Here is a 16,399-nt window from a genome sequence, read left to right as displayed (position 1 = left end):
TAAAGATCAAACCCTCGATCACTAGTTAAGGTAAGAGAGACCCTTACCATCTCACCTAACTATCGTGGTTTTTCAATATTTTTTATCACTCCTTTGACAAAAAAAAGTTTTCATTTATGGTGTGCTGATAATATTTTGCTTATACTACACACAAAGGAAAAAGAAAGTGCATTAAAATTAGCTAAGTAATGACTATTAAAAGATAAATTAATTGCATTATCATGATTAATTATGAAAATTAAGTTGTTGATAATTCATGATTAGACCTCTTTCTCCTAGTGGTGACCCATGGATTTGGTAGTGGGAGGATCCATACCTCATTAGCAAGTCATTTAATATTCTCGATATCAAAATTTCTAACGCTATACTAAAATTTTTTAACGATGAAAGTCGTAAAAGAACATTTTTAATCTCTTTCAATATATATATTGAATAAGTTGTTTCTTCTAAAAAATCGGAGTAATTTAATCTCTGTTAATTTTGAAAGTAGGCAATTAAAGATAATTAATTACGAATTAACGTCTTCTATCAATTGTACATAATTTTAATTGGCATGATAACAAATATACCCTTAAAGTTTACACATCCTTTTAATTTGGTCATGATCTAGCAAATTTAGCCCATAATATATGTGAGAATGTTGAGACTAAATTTGTTGAATTTTTAGAATCAAAACTATATTAACAAAATATATAAACATTGAGGACCAAATTTATATTGTACCAAACAAAATTATGTAAAATTGATAATAATAAAAACATTAACACCGTAATCAATTTTTCTTCGTTGCCCACTTTTAAAATTAACATGAGAGACTGGAGAAATCTTTTATCAAATAATAGAAACATATGGGAAGCATATGCTAAAGAATTGTACATCAAGAAGGGTAGTGGATATTTAGATGATTTTGTTAACAAAGCTCAAAATATTGCTAGGGCTTAGTTGAAAAAATCTGCTTAATTAAAAAATATATATATACTTTTTTAATTTAAAATTATTTTATATACTTGATAATTTTAAAATAATATTTTTAATATAAAGTTTATTTCTACTCAACTCTTTTTACTCTTAAAATAGAAGAAGAGAAGTATTTAAGCGTGCTTGAACCCACGTTTTCTTATTATTACAATAACAATGAAACCAACTGAGTTAAGGCTTAATCGACAAACGAGACAATGATTTAAAACAAAAGAAAACATAAAATAAAAATAGTTTAAAACAAAAGAAAACATAAAATAAAAAATAGATTTAATTAGGTATAATGATAAATTTAGCCTTTAACGTTTACATTTTTTGAGCTAAATTTGGTCATCAACATTTTAAAAAGTATAAAATTGTTATTTTTAATGAAAATACTGACTAAAATATTAAATTTTAACCATGACAGTTTTCATGGTAACCCATGTGTAATTTTATGAGCTTTTATACATATTTTTTGTATTTTTGAATATTTTATAAAATTTAAATTATTTATTAACGTGACATATAAGATAAATAACATCATGTTAGTATGAAATATAAGTGGACTGTCACACGAGTTATTACGTCAACATTGTTAAAAATTAATATTTTCGTTAAAAGAAAATTTAACTTTTTTCAAAGATTAGTGATCAAATTTAGCTGAAACAAATAAATGTCAAATTAATAAAAATGTCAAAATTAATAGCTAGATTTATCATTTTGCCATTTAATTATTAATGTATTGAATTTCAAATACAAATACAAATAAACATGGGAGCAGGCTAAAAATAATAATTTTTTATCAAACCAAGTTTGTGAAATAAATTATTTAAAAAAATAAAATAAAATTAAAACAAATCTAAAACTACCCACAACTTGAATTTAACCCAAGAATTCGAATTTAACCCAAATATCCTTAGATGGGCGGCACACTGGATCATTAGTAAAAATAATTCTATTTAACTCAGATAAGGATTCAAGCGCATTATCAAAGATAAGCTAAAGCTTTATCATTGAACCAATAAATTTATTATTGTTAACACTTGCACAAAAATAAGATGTAAGTCAGATGCTCAAAGATCAAGAATGAGACAAAAATACCTAAAACTTTAAGGGAATGGATTCAAACTTAAAACAACACTTAATCACTAAACCAAATCACTTCACTTATCAATTTTTAACAATCCAGAAACACAAAATTTGAGGCGTTACAAGATAAATAGTGTCATGTTAGTATGAAATATAAGTGAGCTATCATGCGAGTTACCACACCAACATCGTTAAAAAATTAATGTTTTAGTCAATATTTCCGTTAAAAAAAACAATTTAACTTGTTTTGGAAGATTAATGGCTAAATTTAACTAAAATAAATAAATGTCAAATTAAAAAAAAGGTCAAAGTTAATGTCTAAATTTATCATTTTGCCATTTAATTATTAATATATTGAATTTCTAAATATAAATACAAATAAACAATTTTCTTTTAGAATCTTAGGTTTAAAATCAAATGACATCATTAGCACAAAAGCATGCCACTACTATCTAGTGGGTGTTTTTTTTTTTTTTTTTTTTTTGAAAAATTTAACAAAAGAAAATTCAAAGTGAATAGCTTAATATATGGGTGCAAGCTAAAAGTTGCCTGAGATAGAGCTAAGAAGGAGTAAACGAGCAAGGGTGAAAAAATCTTTTGGATTGAATTTTCTAATTTTTATGTTAAAAGCCGAACCTCAAATGTATAATAATACTGTACGATTATCCAAAAGTACCTCATGAAAAGAAGTTATTAAAAGTGAAATTGATTCCATCATGCAATATTATATGTGTGAATTAGTGAATCTTCTTCCAGGAATCAAACCATTATATTCTAAGTGAGATGAAACAATTGATTCAGTTTGGTTGGTGGAATCATCAAGAGAAGGCGTTAGTTCGCAAAAGTCACCTCAAAATTTGGTAGATCTATTGTTCATAGGTTAAAAGTCATAGCATAAGCTTTAGAGTTAAGATATGTACTCCTTGAGAGGAAGTGAGAGGATAGGTCAACAATAATCCATTCAATCTGTTTGAATTGTCTGTTGACCCAGCAATTTAGAAGTTCATTAGCCCTGATGAAAGAGGCAAGAAGTTGGGCTCTAATAGAATCATCCATTTCGACATCAAGATCACAGGGGCCAAAATCAAGGATGGGGGCTAAGAAGGGATTCGTAATAGGGTTGCTAGAATGTGGAATGATTGCTAAAGCATGATTATCAAATGTAAGGGAAGAAGAGGGAATAGATGGAAGATCACCAGTAATAGCATTCATCACCAAGTCTCTTTTTGAGGGAGTTAAGTCTTCACTATTTTTTTCATCTTCATCCATTGAGGGGTTAGATTCCTCATCGTCATCATCCATAGGAATAGGGTTAGCCATACTCGAAATACCATTGCCATGGGGTGGGGTTGGTTGCTTCATCATTTTGATCTGCATTATAACTTCTTGGAGGTGTGGTTCTTAAACTACAACCAAAATGGAATCTTGTTCTTCTGCAGAAAAGATAAGATGAACTAATGCAAAATTAGACTTGAGGAGTGTCAGGGTTCACGTAAGTGGAACGGTTGGTGCCTCTGGCTATGGCTGCTCTAATGCAACCTCTGAAAAGGGTCTGATTGGCATTGTTTTCGATTTCATATCCCAGATTCTCACAAATCTCATTCTTTTGCTCGTTTACCATATACTCAACATTTTGAAGGTCACTGGAACAGTGTTTCACATGTGATCGTTCATCCTTTTGCAAATGGCCTCATTGCATAACTTTGTCATCTCTTTGGATGTTACATCCAGAGATTAGAGTTCTCCAAGGGTTTATTTCCACTTTGGCTCCGAGAAAACGAATGTTTTAAGGAGTCTCGTCATGGCTGTCCACTTGCGCTACCCTTTCAACGATTCTGCCTAATCTGATTGCCACAAAAGAACGAAAATACTCCAATGGTAGTCCCCAAATTTGTATCCAAACAGGTGAGGTGGCAAATAGTTCTCTGGAGGAAGTGATGTTGGGGGACCATCTAGCTAACATAAGTAGGGCACCATGAATGGCGTATGGCCCCTCTCAAAAGATCTGATGAAGTTTTTTCATGGAATCAAATCTGAGAATGAAAATGTCACCACTTCTGGAATCTACATGTACCCTACCTCGAGTGTTCCAAAGTCTATTTGATAGTGCGTTTGAGATTAGGAGGATCGAAACATCTAAAGTCATGCATATATCTGATTAGGTAATGATTCCATTGTGCTCTACCAACTTCAAACTCCTGCTGGTTGAAAGGGATGACAGGCCCCTGAAAGGGATGACAGGCCCCTTCTGAGTGTTGGATTTGCATGGGGATGGACCTCAGCTTGAATGGTATGTTGCATGCTAAAGTCATCCTTAGAGGAGGTCCTAGAAGATTTGTTGTCAGGCCAAGCACAATCTCTGGAAGGTGATCTTGGGATTTAGAGGAGGAGGATCAGAGAAGGAAAGGATTGGAGATGAACAAAAAGAGAGTGATGGAGGGGAAACCAGTAAACTGTGAAGAGAAACAAGACCAAGGGATCCTATTTTCTGTCGTTTTAAGTGTCTGTAAGTCATGGTGTCTTGGGAAGTCGAAACAATGAGAGAAAAGGCCTGAGGATAATAGGGAGGAGGAAATGAAACGACAGGGAAGGATGTAGCGTTATGATGAGATTAATGGGGTTATGGGATAGCCAAAGGATGAAGGGTAAGAGCAATAATGAGGGGAACGCATGAGAGAGGAAACTAGTTAAGATTAGCAAGGATTGGGTGACGTAGATTAAATGCAGGGGGAGAAAAAAGGTGGCGACGAAGATGATTACAAAAATAGGAGTTAATGCAGGAAAGAAGAGAATGCAACGAATAGAAACAAGAAAAAGGAAGAGGGAATCAAGAAGGTCTGTCGAGCTGACAGAGGAAGAGTCACTGGGAAGGGCAAACGAGGACGAAGGCCTAGGAAGAAACCCTAAGGGAGAGCTCTTCTAGAGAGGTACACTGCTTGTTAGAGTTACACAATCAAAATCATGTCTCTTGTTAACCAATGTTCAACCAATAATAACTTGTATATTACCCGAATACTTAAAGCTAGCTAAAAAAAAAAAGTTCCCCTCGTTGTCCACTAATAACATTATAAAACGGGACCAAATAATACAAAACTAAAATAGAAAGATGAAATCTCAATTTTCAGTATAGTGTAAGGACTAAGGACTAAACCCATAATTAGCCCTTTTTAGGAATTAATAAATTAAAGATTTGGAGCCTAATATCAAAGGAAATAAAACAAAGGAGAGAGTAAGTGCTAACACAAAAGAATAATCACACCATATCTTTATACACAAATCAAATAAAGGATCCATTAAGGACATGTACCTCTTTGAAGAATTTTGTGTTTTGGAAAATTACAAGAGAGAAGAATGAACAAACCTTCAAAACTAAAAGGTGAAAGAATTAACTTCTGTTTTGGACTTTGGAAGGGGAGAGAACCAAAAAGAACAAGTGGTATTTGCCACACCACTCCTGCAATAAGACCTTCGAGCTACTCGGTACGGAAGCAATAACATACGACAACAAGGGGGTAAAACGTGTTAGGGCAAGGCCAGGTTTTCGACGGCTTCAAAACAGTAGAGAAATGGCAAGAAAAACAGTCAATAGCTGCATGATGGCGGCTGCAGCAACTTTAGGTTGTCCATTTGGTGATGTTGGGGCAAGTGCAGTACCATTTGGAGAAGTACTTGGGGCTTTTGCAGCAACAGGAGGCAAAGGGGGCTCGTTGACATCTGCTTCAGTCAGGAACGGATTTGGAGCTTCAGCTGGTGGCAAGTAAGGAGCTGTGATTAGTCCATAAAGGCTTCCAGGTTGCACAGGACTCATGTAGCCAGGAATTTGATTGCGTCTGTTCAAGCATCGGTTCCCTACAAAACGGTTATTACGTCAATACTGGTGTTCATAAAAGCTGGTAGTACAATGAGATGAAAATGTTATAGTTTCAGCACATAGCAGTGTCAAAATTCAATCAGCAAGTACTTACTCCGATATCTATTAGATGTCTTCGGGAAATCTGTAATAACACCATTAATACCACCTCCTAAATAGAATGAGTTTATTTCAACAGTTGGGTCGGAGAAGAAGTCCCATGCTTGAGATGTAAACTCATTACTGAAGGTTTGAACATATACAGAGAGATTAGCAGCTTTTAGCCTCGGTACAACATTCGTAGCACTAGTGATGAATGCAGAATTTTCAGGAAATACAGAATCCTTGCTAATGACGACAGCGCTAGCAAAACTCTTAATGTCATCAATCGTTGAACTTTGAGCACCACCAATATCTTCGTCAACCTTGTAAACGAGATCATAGTTGGTTTGACTCTTGAACTTCATTAGAACCGAGCTACTACTTGACTGAATCATGACTTTCTGATCTGTCTTGTTACCGTAGCCAGCTTTGCTCAAAGCATCGAGCACTGCATTGGTTACGGCAAATCCTTGCTCTAAAAGGAAAGGAGCATTCTGAAAAGGAATAAACAAGTCAAAAATGTCAACAACCCTTCACAAGAAAATGTTTGTTATGAAATACAAATATATGCATCTCCGGATAATTAAGCTCCCATGCTAATCATACCACCATGGCACAACGGAAAACAATAGCGACCATTCAGTTACTGTGCCTCACCTCTTAACATCCATCATGAGGCTCAATAAAGTGTGGAAATAGAAAATGAAAACCATGAAAGTAAACTCCAATGGAAGGAACTTGAAGAGGAAAAATATAGAAGGGAAAGAACTGACCTCAATGCTGATTAAGACACCTTGAAGAGAGCTAGCATTGCTTGCTATGGTTAAAAACTCGGATAATGTTAAGAACGTCCCAGCATTTTTGAACCTCGGGTTTCGAAACAATTTGTACTGTGACTGTGGGCTTGATATTATAGCTACAGTGAAAGTAATGAAAGATTAAAACAAGGAAGTTGATGAAAAGCTAATGCAAATCATATCTATTTAAGAAACAACAAGCCAGCTAAATGTCAGCAACTAAAACACAGATTTAGATGATAGGCAAAGTATACAAAATTGAAATAAGTACCCTATGTAAGGAACCATTATCTCCCAAAGCAAGGTTTTTTTATTCATGCTCCATCAACATGAACATGAAGAGCATCCTCAAAGCGTCAAGTTTTTATAAACCCAGTCAATGTAATGTACAAACTTCAATCTAGATTGAGCTGGAAAACTTTTTTTTTCCCAACATGTTATGTTTCTATTTTATAGAAAGAAAACTAAATTTAACTTACGTGTCAAGGTTTTAATTTCACTCCATGACAGATTAAAGGAAAATATTCCACTGCCCGGCATAATCTGTGGAATTGTTGTTGTAAGATTGCTGAATTGTGATTGAGCAACTGTTGTGCTATCTATGAGATTGATAGAGCTCAAGCAAATAGGTGTTCCATCCATTGTCATTTGAACAGGACAGTCAATAACATCTACACCATCTTGAATTGCTTTTGAATATGCCATATCTGTACAACCAGGATAGTCTCCACTTGCTCCATTACTTGAGATGACCAGAAGGTCCACTGTAACATTGCAACAAAAGAAAAATAGTTTAGTTGAGTTGGTACCTTAAAACACACAATCTTATGATCATTTACTACTGACTCCTAGCAAGAAAACCTAAGGTCTTTCACTTTGAAGCATCATATAATGGCATACCTTGTTTGGAGGCATTTCTGCCAAGGTGAGCAAAGCAATCTGCAATGTTCAACAAAAGTTAGCATCTCAACAAAAAAAGTTCTTATCCATTAGCAGCGAAACGTAATGGTATTTAGTAAAAATAAGGCAATCTTTCTTTCAATAATCAAATTTATTTTGTAGGCAGTAGAGCGTGTCAGGCTAAGAGAGTAAAGAGAGACAGAAAAGGCAGACAAAATCTCACTTCATCCTCTTATTTATATGATGCAACCATGGCATGAGGCAATTAATGAGAATAAAACCAACAAAGTGCAAGATCCTTGGGTGCGCTCTCTTGATATACTACCTAAGTTGAGAAAACTAAAGAAATTTGTAAGACATTTGCAAGCACAAGTCACAGAGACAAGTAATGATCCTTAAGAATATTTTAAATTCAACCATTATTTAAATTGAAAAGCAAATATCAGTGTGTGAGATGCAAAAACAAATTGAAGAATTCTATGAAGATTTATATTGCATCCAGAGGCGTATAACTCACCTATAGCAGCTGATGGAGTTATTGGGAAGTCGGATATCATCCCATCAACAGAGAATTCACCATTGTCAATAAACTGAAGATACTCGGCCACTGGATCATAGGAGTAGTTGAAGCTAAATGGAACATCATTATAGAAATCTGAGGCAAAAACTTCTAGCCCTTCTTTGTGAGCATCCAAGACAAGAGAAGTAGAAGGTAGCAAGTAAAGATCCTTATCTACAGGCCATATGTAAGACTTGGGCACAATAATTCCGGAGGCAAATGTCTTGATAAATGTGATATTTTTTAAGAGAGAACCGTAAGTCTGATTGGTTGAAGGCTCCACATCATTCTGTCCTAGAAACCGGAAGACAAGATTTGTTGCACTTCTTTGGAAACTTGGGGCAATGTTTTGCAAGAAAGCCACTTCTGGTGATGAGATATAGTCAATAGTTACATTCCTATTTCTAGTTACAGAAAGTACAAAGCTTCTCATACTCAAGTTGTGTTGTGTATAGAATGCATCATGCTGCAAAATTGAAAGACAGTCAATTAAATCCAAAAACAGGAAGGTGGAGTTATACTTATTTAACAAGGGGATAAGAAGGGACAGGAGGGAAAAAGTTAGATGGCATTGTTAAGCATTTGCAAATTCTTTACCTGAATATTCAACCAAAACCGAGGTGGATTCAACTGTGCATAGGTCTCCTGAACAGTCATAATTGGGTAACTATTGCCATCAAACTTATTAGTTCGAGAATAGACACCTTGGTTTACTGTCCAAATAACAAACAGAACATTAGAATGTGAAACATCAAACAAATGAAAGAAGAGAAGATTTTATTACTAGTACATTTTGAAGCAAGTCAAACCAAAAGAAATTTAGAAAAGATGCTGAACCTCTATAGGTCCTAATATTGACATAACAACTAGCACAAGCATATCAAAAACTTGATTGCTCGTAATTGCTTGAACTAGGTAGTGATTAGGGAATGTGTTTATGTTTTAAGATTCAAAACTGATAACTAATTTTGAGGAGATGATGATAATAATCAGAATGTAGCAAGGGCAAAAGTAATGAATGATACTAAGAGAACATTGATGATGAAAAAAAAAAAAAAGAAAAAAAATAAGAGAAATTGTGAGCTACACTTACGTATGACATTTCCAAGTTCTCTAAGAGTGAAATCAATAGAAAACCATCCCTTTGTAGAGACCCCATTGACAAGGTAAGTCTTCTGCCTATCCTTGTATACAACTGCCACGTCAGAATTATTATCTAGCTTAAGATCAGGAAAGCAAATCCCAGCTCCATCTCTTGTTAATTGAACATCACACCACAAGATGACATCAGGTAGACTAGTTAATAAAGCCAAACTATAAGCTCCAAAACTGGAGTCAGCAAATATTCCTGAAAATCCACCGTGAGCTATGACGGAGGGTGCCTTCCCTGCAAAAGCAATCAAACCGTTTAATCTTATGGAACATCATATAAAAAGGGAGACAAACTTTACAGAACTTTTTGCTGCTATAGATGCTAATGCTAAAAGTTTTCTCTGCATCTATAGACTCAAATGTTCCAATGCTGTATAGCTCAGAATGCTGTCAGGTGAGGTCATCGTACTTTCAACCAGCCTTAGGTAGAAGCAATAGGAGAAAGCTCAAGCTCTTTGGTAGAGGAAAAAAAAAAAGAGAGCCTTTCTTCAGTGAATTACAATAATATTCAAATAAGTAAATCAGGAAGGCATGAAGGTGCATTTTCTATCAATTTGTTCCATTTTCTCATCAACAAAACCGAAAAGATTTACTAGTGAACGAATGAAACAAATTTATAAGACTAAGAAAAAGCCTTATATTTCAAGTAAACCTATAAAAGTTAAAATGACCCACACACATATTATTAGGGAAAAAAAGAAAACACTAATTGCAGTTGACTTTGATAGAGAAAAAAACCTGGCTCATTAACTTTCTCAGAAACCAAATGGAAAATAACTAAATTTTAAGGATAAAAAATCTATTTAAAAAAAAGGTCAAATTTTATTTAAAATAAAGGAAATATTTCCACTTTGACAAGCATGGAGTTGGAAATTAGTAAACATACATTTCTCATAGTTTTTTCCTCCGTTTTCTTTGAAAACAAACAGAAAACACTGAAAAGAAAGCTAGAATTCAAGCATAACACAAGAAAATAAACTTTAACGAATCTGCTAAAAGCTCAAGCAGCTCAAAGTCAAAGTAAGCTTAGTTTGAACCATTTTCTTATCATTTCCTTCACTTTTGAGGAGACGAAACCTAACAATTAAGCCAAAATATGGAAAATTGAACATGCTTCCATCCCAAAAAAGCTACTTTCTCAACATTTTTCCCTCTTTCTCATCAATCAAACACAAAAACTAGCTAAAAGAAAAATTGAAACAAGAAACTAAACCGACGAAAAAAAAGAAGAGATTCTTCTCATCATGTAATCACTTAAAGAGAAAGAAAACAAAGAGAAGACTCTAATAACGAGAAAACGCACCACTTAGAGTCTGCCAACGAGAACCGTTGGTAGATCCCTGAGCAGATACCAAAGTTACTGAAGCTAACAAAGCTTGAACTACAAAAATGGCAACCGAAATGCCACGTAAGCTTCCCATTGCCGGAAATATCTTTTCCGATGACAACTCAGCTCAGTTCCGCCACTGATCTCCGTCGACGGTTTCTTCCTTCCCTTCCTTCGTCAACCGCGCAAGATTACGGAGAAGAATAACAGAAAAATACTGAACTTTTTAGGCTGTCTTTATTTCTTTTGTTTTTTTTTGGTTGGTTTCAATATTTATATAATTATTCCATTTTAATTCATTATAATATTTAATTATGACTTTTTCTTTTTTTAAATCAGGTTTTTTTTTTTTCTAATGCTATACCAAATTACGCGTTGTCCTAAGCTCGGCTCGAGCCGGTTTCAGGAAGGTTCTTGGCTATTATTATTGGCTTAATATTAGCTCCTGAACTTAATAACTTTTCTCACATTGGCCTCTAAAATTTGTTTTTGGATCATATTAGTCCCTAAGATTAGCATCTTCTACACAAATTGGTCCCTTCGCTAATACTGTTTGCTTGCTTTTAAGAATTTTTTGATGTGGTCAACCACAACCACGAGATTAACACAAAGAGAAATAAAAGAACTACATGTGAATTCATTTTTAACCATTCTTTAAAAAAAATCTTAAAATTTTGTTAAAAAATATAAGAAATATATAAATTATAAAACCTCAAAAATTATATATATAAAAATTGAAAATAATATATATATAAATAACAAATTTAGTTAAAATTTTAAAAAATTAAATATGTTTAGAAAATCAAAAAAAAATAAATTTGGTTAATTTTTAGAAAATTGCAAGAAAGTGTAAAAGTTTAAAATATAAAATTAAAGAATATTTTAAACATTAAAGAAACAAAAACATTTTAAACACACATCCCTTTATTTCTCCACGTGTTGCCCCCATACTTATCCACATTAGCAAATTTTTTATAAACAAATTGTGTTAATGTAAGGGTCGATTTCTGTAACGGATGCCAACCTTAGGGACCAATATGATCCAAAAAAAAGTTTAGGGGCTAGTGTGAGAAAAATTGCTAAGTTTAGGGGCCAATCTATTATTAAGCCTTAAAAAAACTAATGGTGTTAACCATAGGGAATGATTTGTGTAACAAATGCCAACCTAAGGGACCAATGTGATCCAAGAAAAAATTAAGAGTTAGTTTGAGAAAAGTTGCCAAGTTCAAGAGTTAATCTATATATTAAGCCTCTTTTTTTTTGAGGTTTTTGTCATAAAACAATAAGATAAGTATTGAGTGTCACCGATCCCACAAGATTATCATAAGCCCAAAAAAATTATTTTTCTTTTCTCCATTTTATTGGTATTTGAAAGGTTAGATGGTATAACCAATGTTTTTTAATCAAATTAGAATGGTTGATTGGGCCATGAACCATTCGGGGTACCAATTCGGAAAGTGAAAAAAATCGTTTGACTTAAAAAGTGATATAGATAGATTGAAATGGACTAAAAAACTAGTTGAGCTAATTGAATTGGATTTTTTTATTTTTTTAATAATTTATTTACTTTGAACTGAACAAACCAATCAAATTGGGAACTGGTGGTTTGAAGAGTTCAACCACCAGTCTAGTTTAAAAAACATCAGGTAGAACCTTAGGAAATTTTTATTCAATTATTCTTTTTTCCAAATTATCAAACATCCATAATTATTTATTAAAATATATTTTTCCACCGCTTAATTTCAAGTGTCGAGTCAATTTGAAATTTAACGAACAATGAGTTTCAAGCCCTTTGAGGTGCGAAATGAGATTCTATTGAATATCTTGACACCTATGAAAGCTTTTCCAAAAACCTTAATGTGTGTCATGTTTAATCACATTAAATATGAAATTAATTTTTGGAAACTTTGATCGTTGTTTCTATTGTTTCATATCGTATTTAAACAACAGTTAGATCATAGCAGATATATTTTGTTTTGTTGGCAATTTTGACTTGTATAAAGATAATATTAGAGATTTATATTAAGTAGCAAATAAAGAATGTGTTGAACATTTTTTATGACCAAAAAACTAGGGTTAAAGGAGTTTAAAGTCGTATCCAAGTAGGGGTGATAATTTTGACTTGAATTAGAAGTTCAACTTTGACTACAATTTATTGTTATCTTAATGGATAAGTTGTTGATCAGATTTACTTCAAGTAGAAACTTATTTACTAAGAAGTTGATCAAGATTTACTTTAAGAAGGATTGAATCTATTGAAGGTTGTTGACCTATTTTATTTTGATTTGGAATAAAATTATAATAAGCCTATTTATAGGTTGCCATATCGCAGTTTTGCCCAAACATTTATATTATGTGCAGTTTAGTCCTTGTATATTCCCTGAATTATTTTTAGAGTTTTTATTTGCTCAATTAAGTCCCTGATACTGTGTTAATTCTGGAATCTATGAATTAAATGCTTAAAGTTCTATTGTTACATCACATGATTTGTGAATATTATATGCTTTATGTTAAAGTGAAACCGATAAACTGTTAATGATACTATTGTTACCGCCCTACTGAGAACATGATAAGCATGTCTACTGTTAATAATGAATTGAGTACGTATTAAACATGTCTACTGTTATTAATGAATTGAGTACAAGTTAAACATGTCTATTGTTAATAATGAATTGAGTACATGTTAAACATGCCTATTGCTAGTGTTGAATTGTTCTATTACAAAGCATGACATATTACATTGCATGGGGTGGGACAATATGTACGGAGGAAGAGTGGCAGTTTATCTGCAAATTTTGCTGTGCATCCACAGCCAGTGGCAGATTTTAATTGCGAAATTTTGTTGTGTATCCACAACCCACTAGTAGATATTATCTGTGAATTTTGCTGTGTATCCATAGCCCAGCAGCAGTTTATCTGCAAATTTATCGGTGGTTTATCCACAACGCAGTGTGTAGGGATGGATGAGTTATGGGGAACTTTTACTGTGGTGTGTAGCAGAGTAGGGTCAGACTTTTTCTATTAAATTGAAACTACATTGCATTCATAAACATGCGCATACAAAACTATGAATTTTGAAATGATATTGTATTGAGTTGATTTGAAACAACAATGTTCTGAATTGTTATTCGATTGTGATTATTCTATGCATTATTATTCAATATGTTTTATCTATTGTTTGCACTGATTTTCTCATGATTGAACTTTATAAGCTCTCTCCCCTATTATTTTTATCTTTATAGATAACCCACTAGGTTAGGTCGCAGACACGACATCCAGAGGGTCTCGACTCAGTTTTACTTTTATTAAAATATTTTAGATTTATGATTCAATATTTGTGTTATCCAGAGACTATATTGCTTTAATTTCGATTCATGGCATGAGACTTAGGTTTTTAAAAATAGCATGCATGACACATAATTTAATTTTAGGAGGTTGAAATATGGATATTAATTAATTATGCATGAACTTCGGTTTTTATTAAAACTAAACTAGATATCACTCTTTCCTCTACTAGATTATAAATAAATTTTGAAGAATAAATAAATTAAAAATTAACTAAGTTTTCAAAAGTAGTCATCGTTACAAGGAAAATATTAAGCTTAATCGGTTTTTGTTAATTCGTGAATTTTTTTTATGAAAATAGCCTAAGTTTTCTTCTAAAATAAAACGATTGTTTAAATATGACTATTTTGTAAAACTTCGAATGTACTAGGCCATTTCGGTGGTCGATGTAATCTCTCGAATTCGGGCTTAATGTCTAGGTCGGGTTGAAGAGGTTACATATAAATTTTTAATAAATTAAAAATATAAAAAAATGTTTAAAAATATAAATATTTATTTAAAAATTAAGAAAATAATATGGATGAGTCTAAAATTTGGGTTGAAACAAACTTGGCCAAGCACAAAGTATGCTAATATCATTGAAAGGAATCAAATAAGTCCAAATTCAATCCCTATAATGTAAAAAAAAATTGTTAAAGGAATTCCATGTATTATAAGGATTGGATCAAAATAGTTCCTCTATTATTAAAAGGATCAATTTAGTCCACACTTTGTATCAAAGTTAACATTTACTATATAAATTAAAAATATCTTAAAAAAATATTTTTTTCAATTGCAGTTTAATTCCAAACAAAAGATTTGATTTACAAAACCATAAAATATTAAACAGTAAATATTAACTATATTCCAATTTGACCTTTTTTTGTGAATTACAATAGGAGAGTAAATCCCTAACAACAACACGACTAACGCGACTCAAACCCAAATTATACCTGAGACGGTGAACTCCTTGGACAACATATGGTGTTTGATCTTATTTAATTTTTTTAACAATACAAGAACTAAGGGTGAGTTTGGATGGGCGGTGCGTTTACCTGTAGTTAGAGTAAAAACAGCGGTGGCGGTGAGATTGGATACTGTAGTGGTATTGTAGCGTGAGACAAAAAAGTAAGCTAAACACACAGCACCGCACCCAATCGCCTATCCAAACCAACCCTAAACTAACCCATTTAACGGTAAAGAAACTAATTTGATCAAGTTTTATAATCTCTCAATCCCATCCAAAAGGAAAACCGAGCCCAGTTTCTTTTCCCACGGCTCGAGCCAGCAACTGGATGCGGCGCACTAAGCCACCAAGTTTCTGATTGGAGGACAGCTATCTGGTAGTGTGTGTCCAAACCCTATTGCCACCCTGGCAAATAACCACGTGGGATCATACCATTGGCTGCCACCACCGTGAGATCATCTTAACGCGTCAAATGGTGACCTTACAAGGTGGAAACCCCACCACAACAAATAATAAGAACAATAATAAAATAGCAAATTGGGGTCAATATAAAATGTTGAGGGTGAAATTGTAAGATTTGGCAAATTGTGTTTTGGTTTGGGATTTTGGCTGGGTTTAGTCAATGTATAAAAACATTAATTGATTTTCCTTTTTTTTGGTTTTTGATGTTGACCTTAATATTATTAATAAAACTTACATCCATCAGATTGCATTTGAAAACTTAAACACGGGATTGAAGAAAATCATAATTAATACTAAATTTATTTTACTAAAAAATCGAACTAAACACTAAGAAATTAACATCGTTACATTTTGGTACTAAAATATGTAACCTTCATCGAATATAGGTACGAATTGGACCAAAAAATAACATAAGTGTCACATTAAAAAAGTCAAACTCGAGTACAAAATAATATATTAAACTCTTTTTATTATTTTATTTCAAGTAATTCAAATTCAAAATTGTATGCTTGGACTCTTAGCTGTATATGATTAAAGGACAGATAAATTTGGGCACTAAATTCTTTTTAAAATAAAATAAAAGATAAATGAGGATATAATTTTAATTTTATACATAAGAAAACAATGGTTAAATTGCAATTCTAAACTTTCTACTTTTTATGATTATATAAAATGGTTAAATTTCAGTTTTCGTTCTTATATTTTGTTCAAATTTTATATTTTAATTTTGATACCTGTCCATTCTTTTCTTTCCTTTTGACATGAGGGAAATAATGGTTAATTTTAATTTTAATCCCTATACTTTTTAAGATTATATAAAAATAATTAAATTTCAATTTTGATCCTATATTACACTCAAATTTGAGATTTAGTTTTATACTTTAATTTTGATATAATTTAGACACCTATT

At 32.6% G+C, this 16,399-nt stretch overlaps 1 protein-coding gene across 1 annotated transcript; it reads right to left on the bottom strand.

Moving 5' to 3' along the window:
- Window positions 1-5,286: 5,286 nt before the first annotated feature.
- On the bottom strand, window positions 5,287-10,992 carry LOC105768509 (glycerophosphodiester phosphodiesterase GDPDL3). Its single transcript, XM_012588463.2, has 9 exons — window positions 10,713-10,992; window positions 9,351-9,644; window positions 8,855-8,970; window positions 8,216-8,723; window positions 7,699-7,737; window positions 7,278-7,562; window positions 6,775-6,917; window positions 6,015-6,495; window positions 5,287-5,898 (listed from the first exon to the last, which is right to left on the bottom strand). Exons 1-9 carry the CDS (start codon window positions 10,828-10,830, stop codon window positions 5,600-5,602), a joined length of 2,283 nt encoding a protein of 760 aa, XP_012443917.1. The 5' UTR covers window positions 10,831-10,992; the 3' UTR covers window positions 5,287-5,599.
- Between the last annotated feature and the right edge of the window lie 5,407 nt (window positions 10,993-16,399).

The sequence above is a fragment of the Gossypium raimondii genome, chromosome 5, assembly GCF_025698545.1.
Source record: "Gossypium raimondii isolate GPD5lz chromosome 5, ASM2569854v1, whole genome shotgun sequence".
Classification (NCBI taxonomy): domain Eukaryota; kingdom Viridiplantae; phylum Streptophyta; class Magnoliopsida; order Malvales; family Malvaceae; genus Gossypium; species Gossypium raimondii.
The sequence above is the reverse complement of the archived record's forward strand: the minus strand, read 5'-3'. Positions and strand labels throughout refer to the sequence as shown.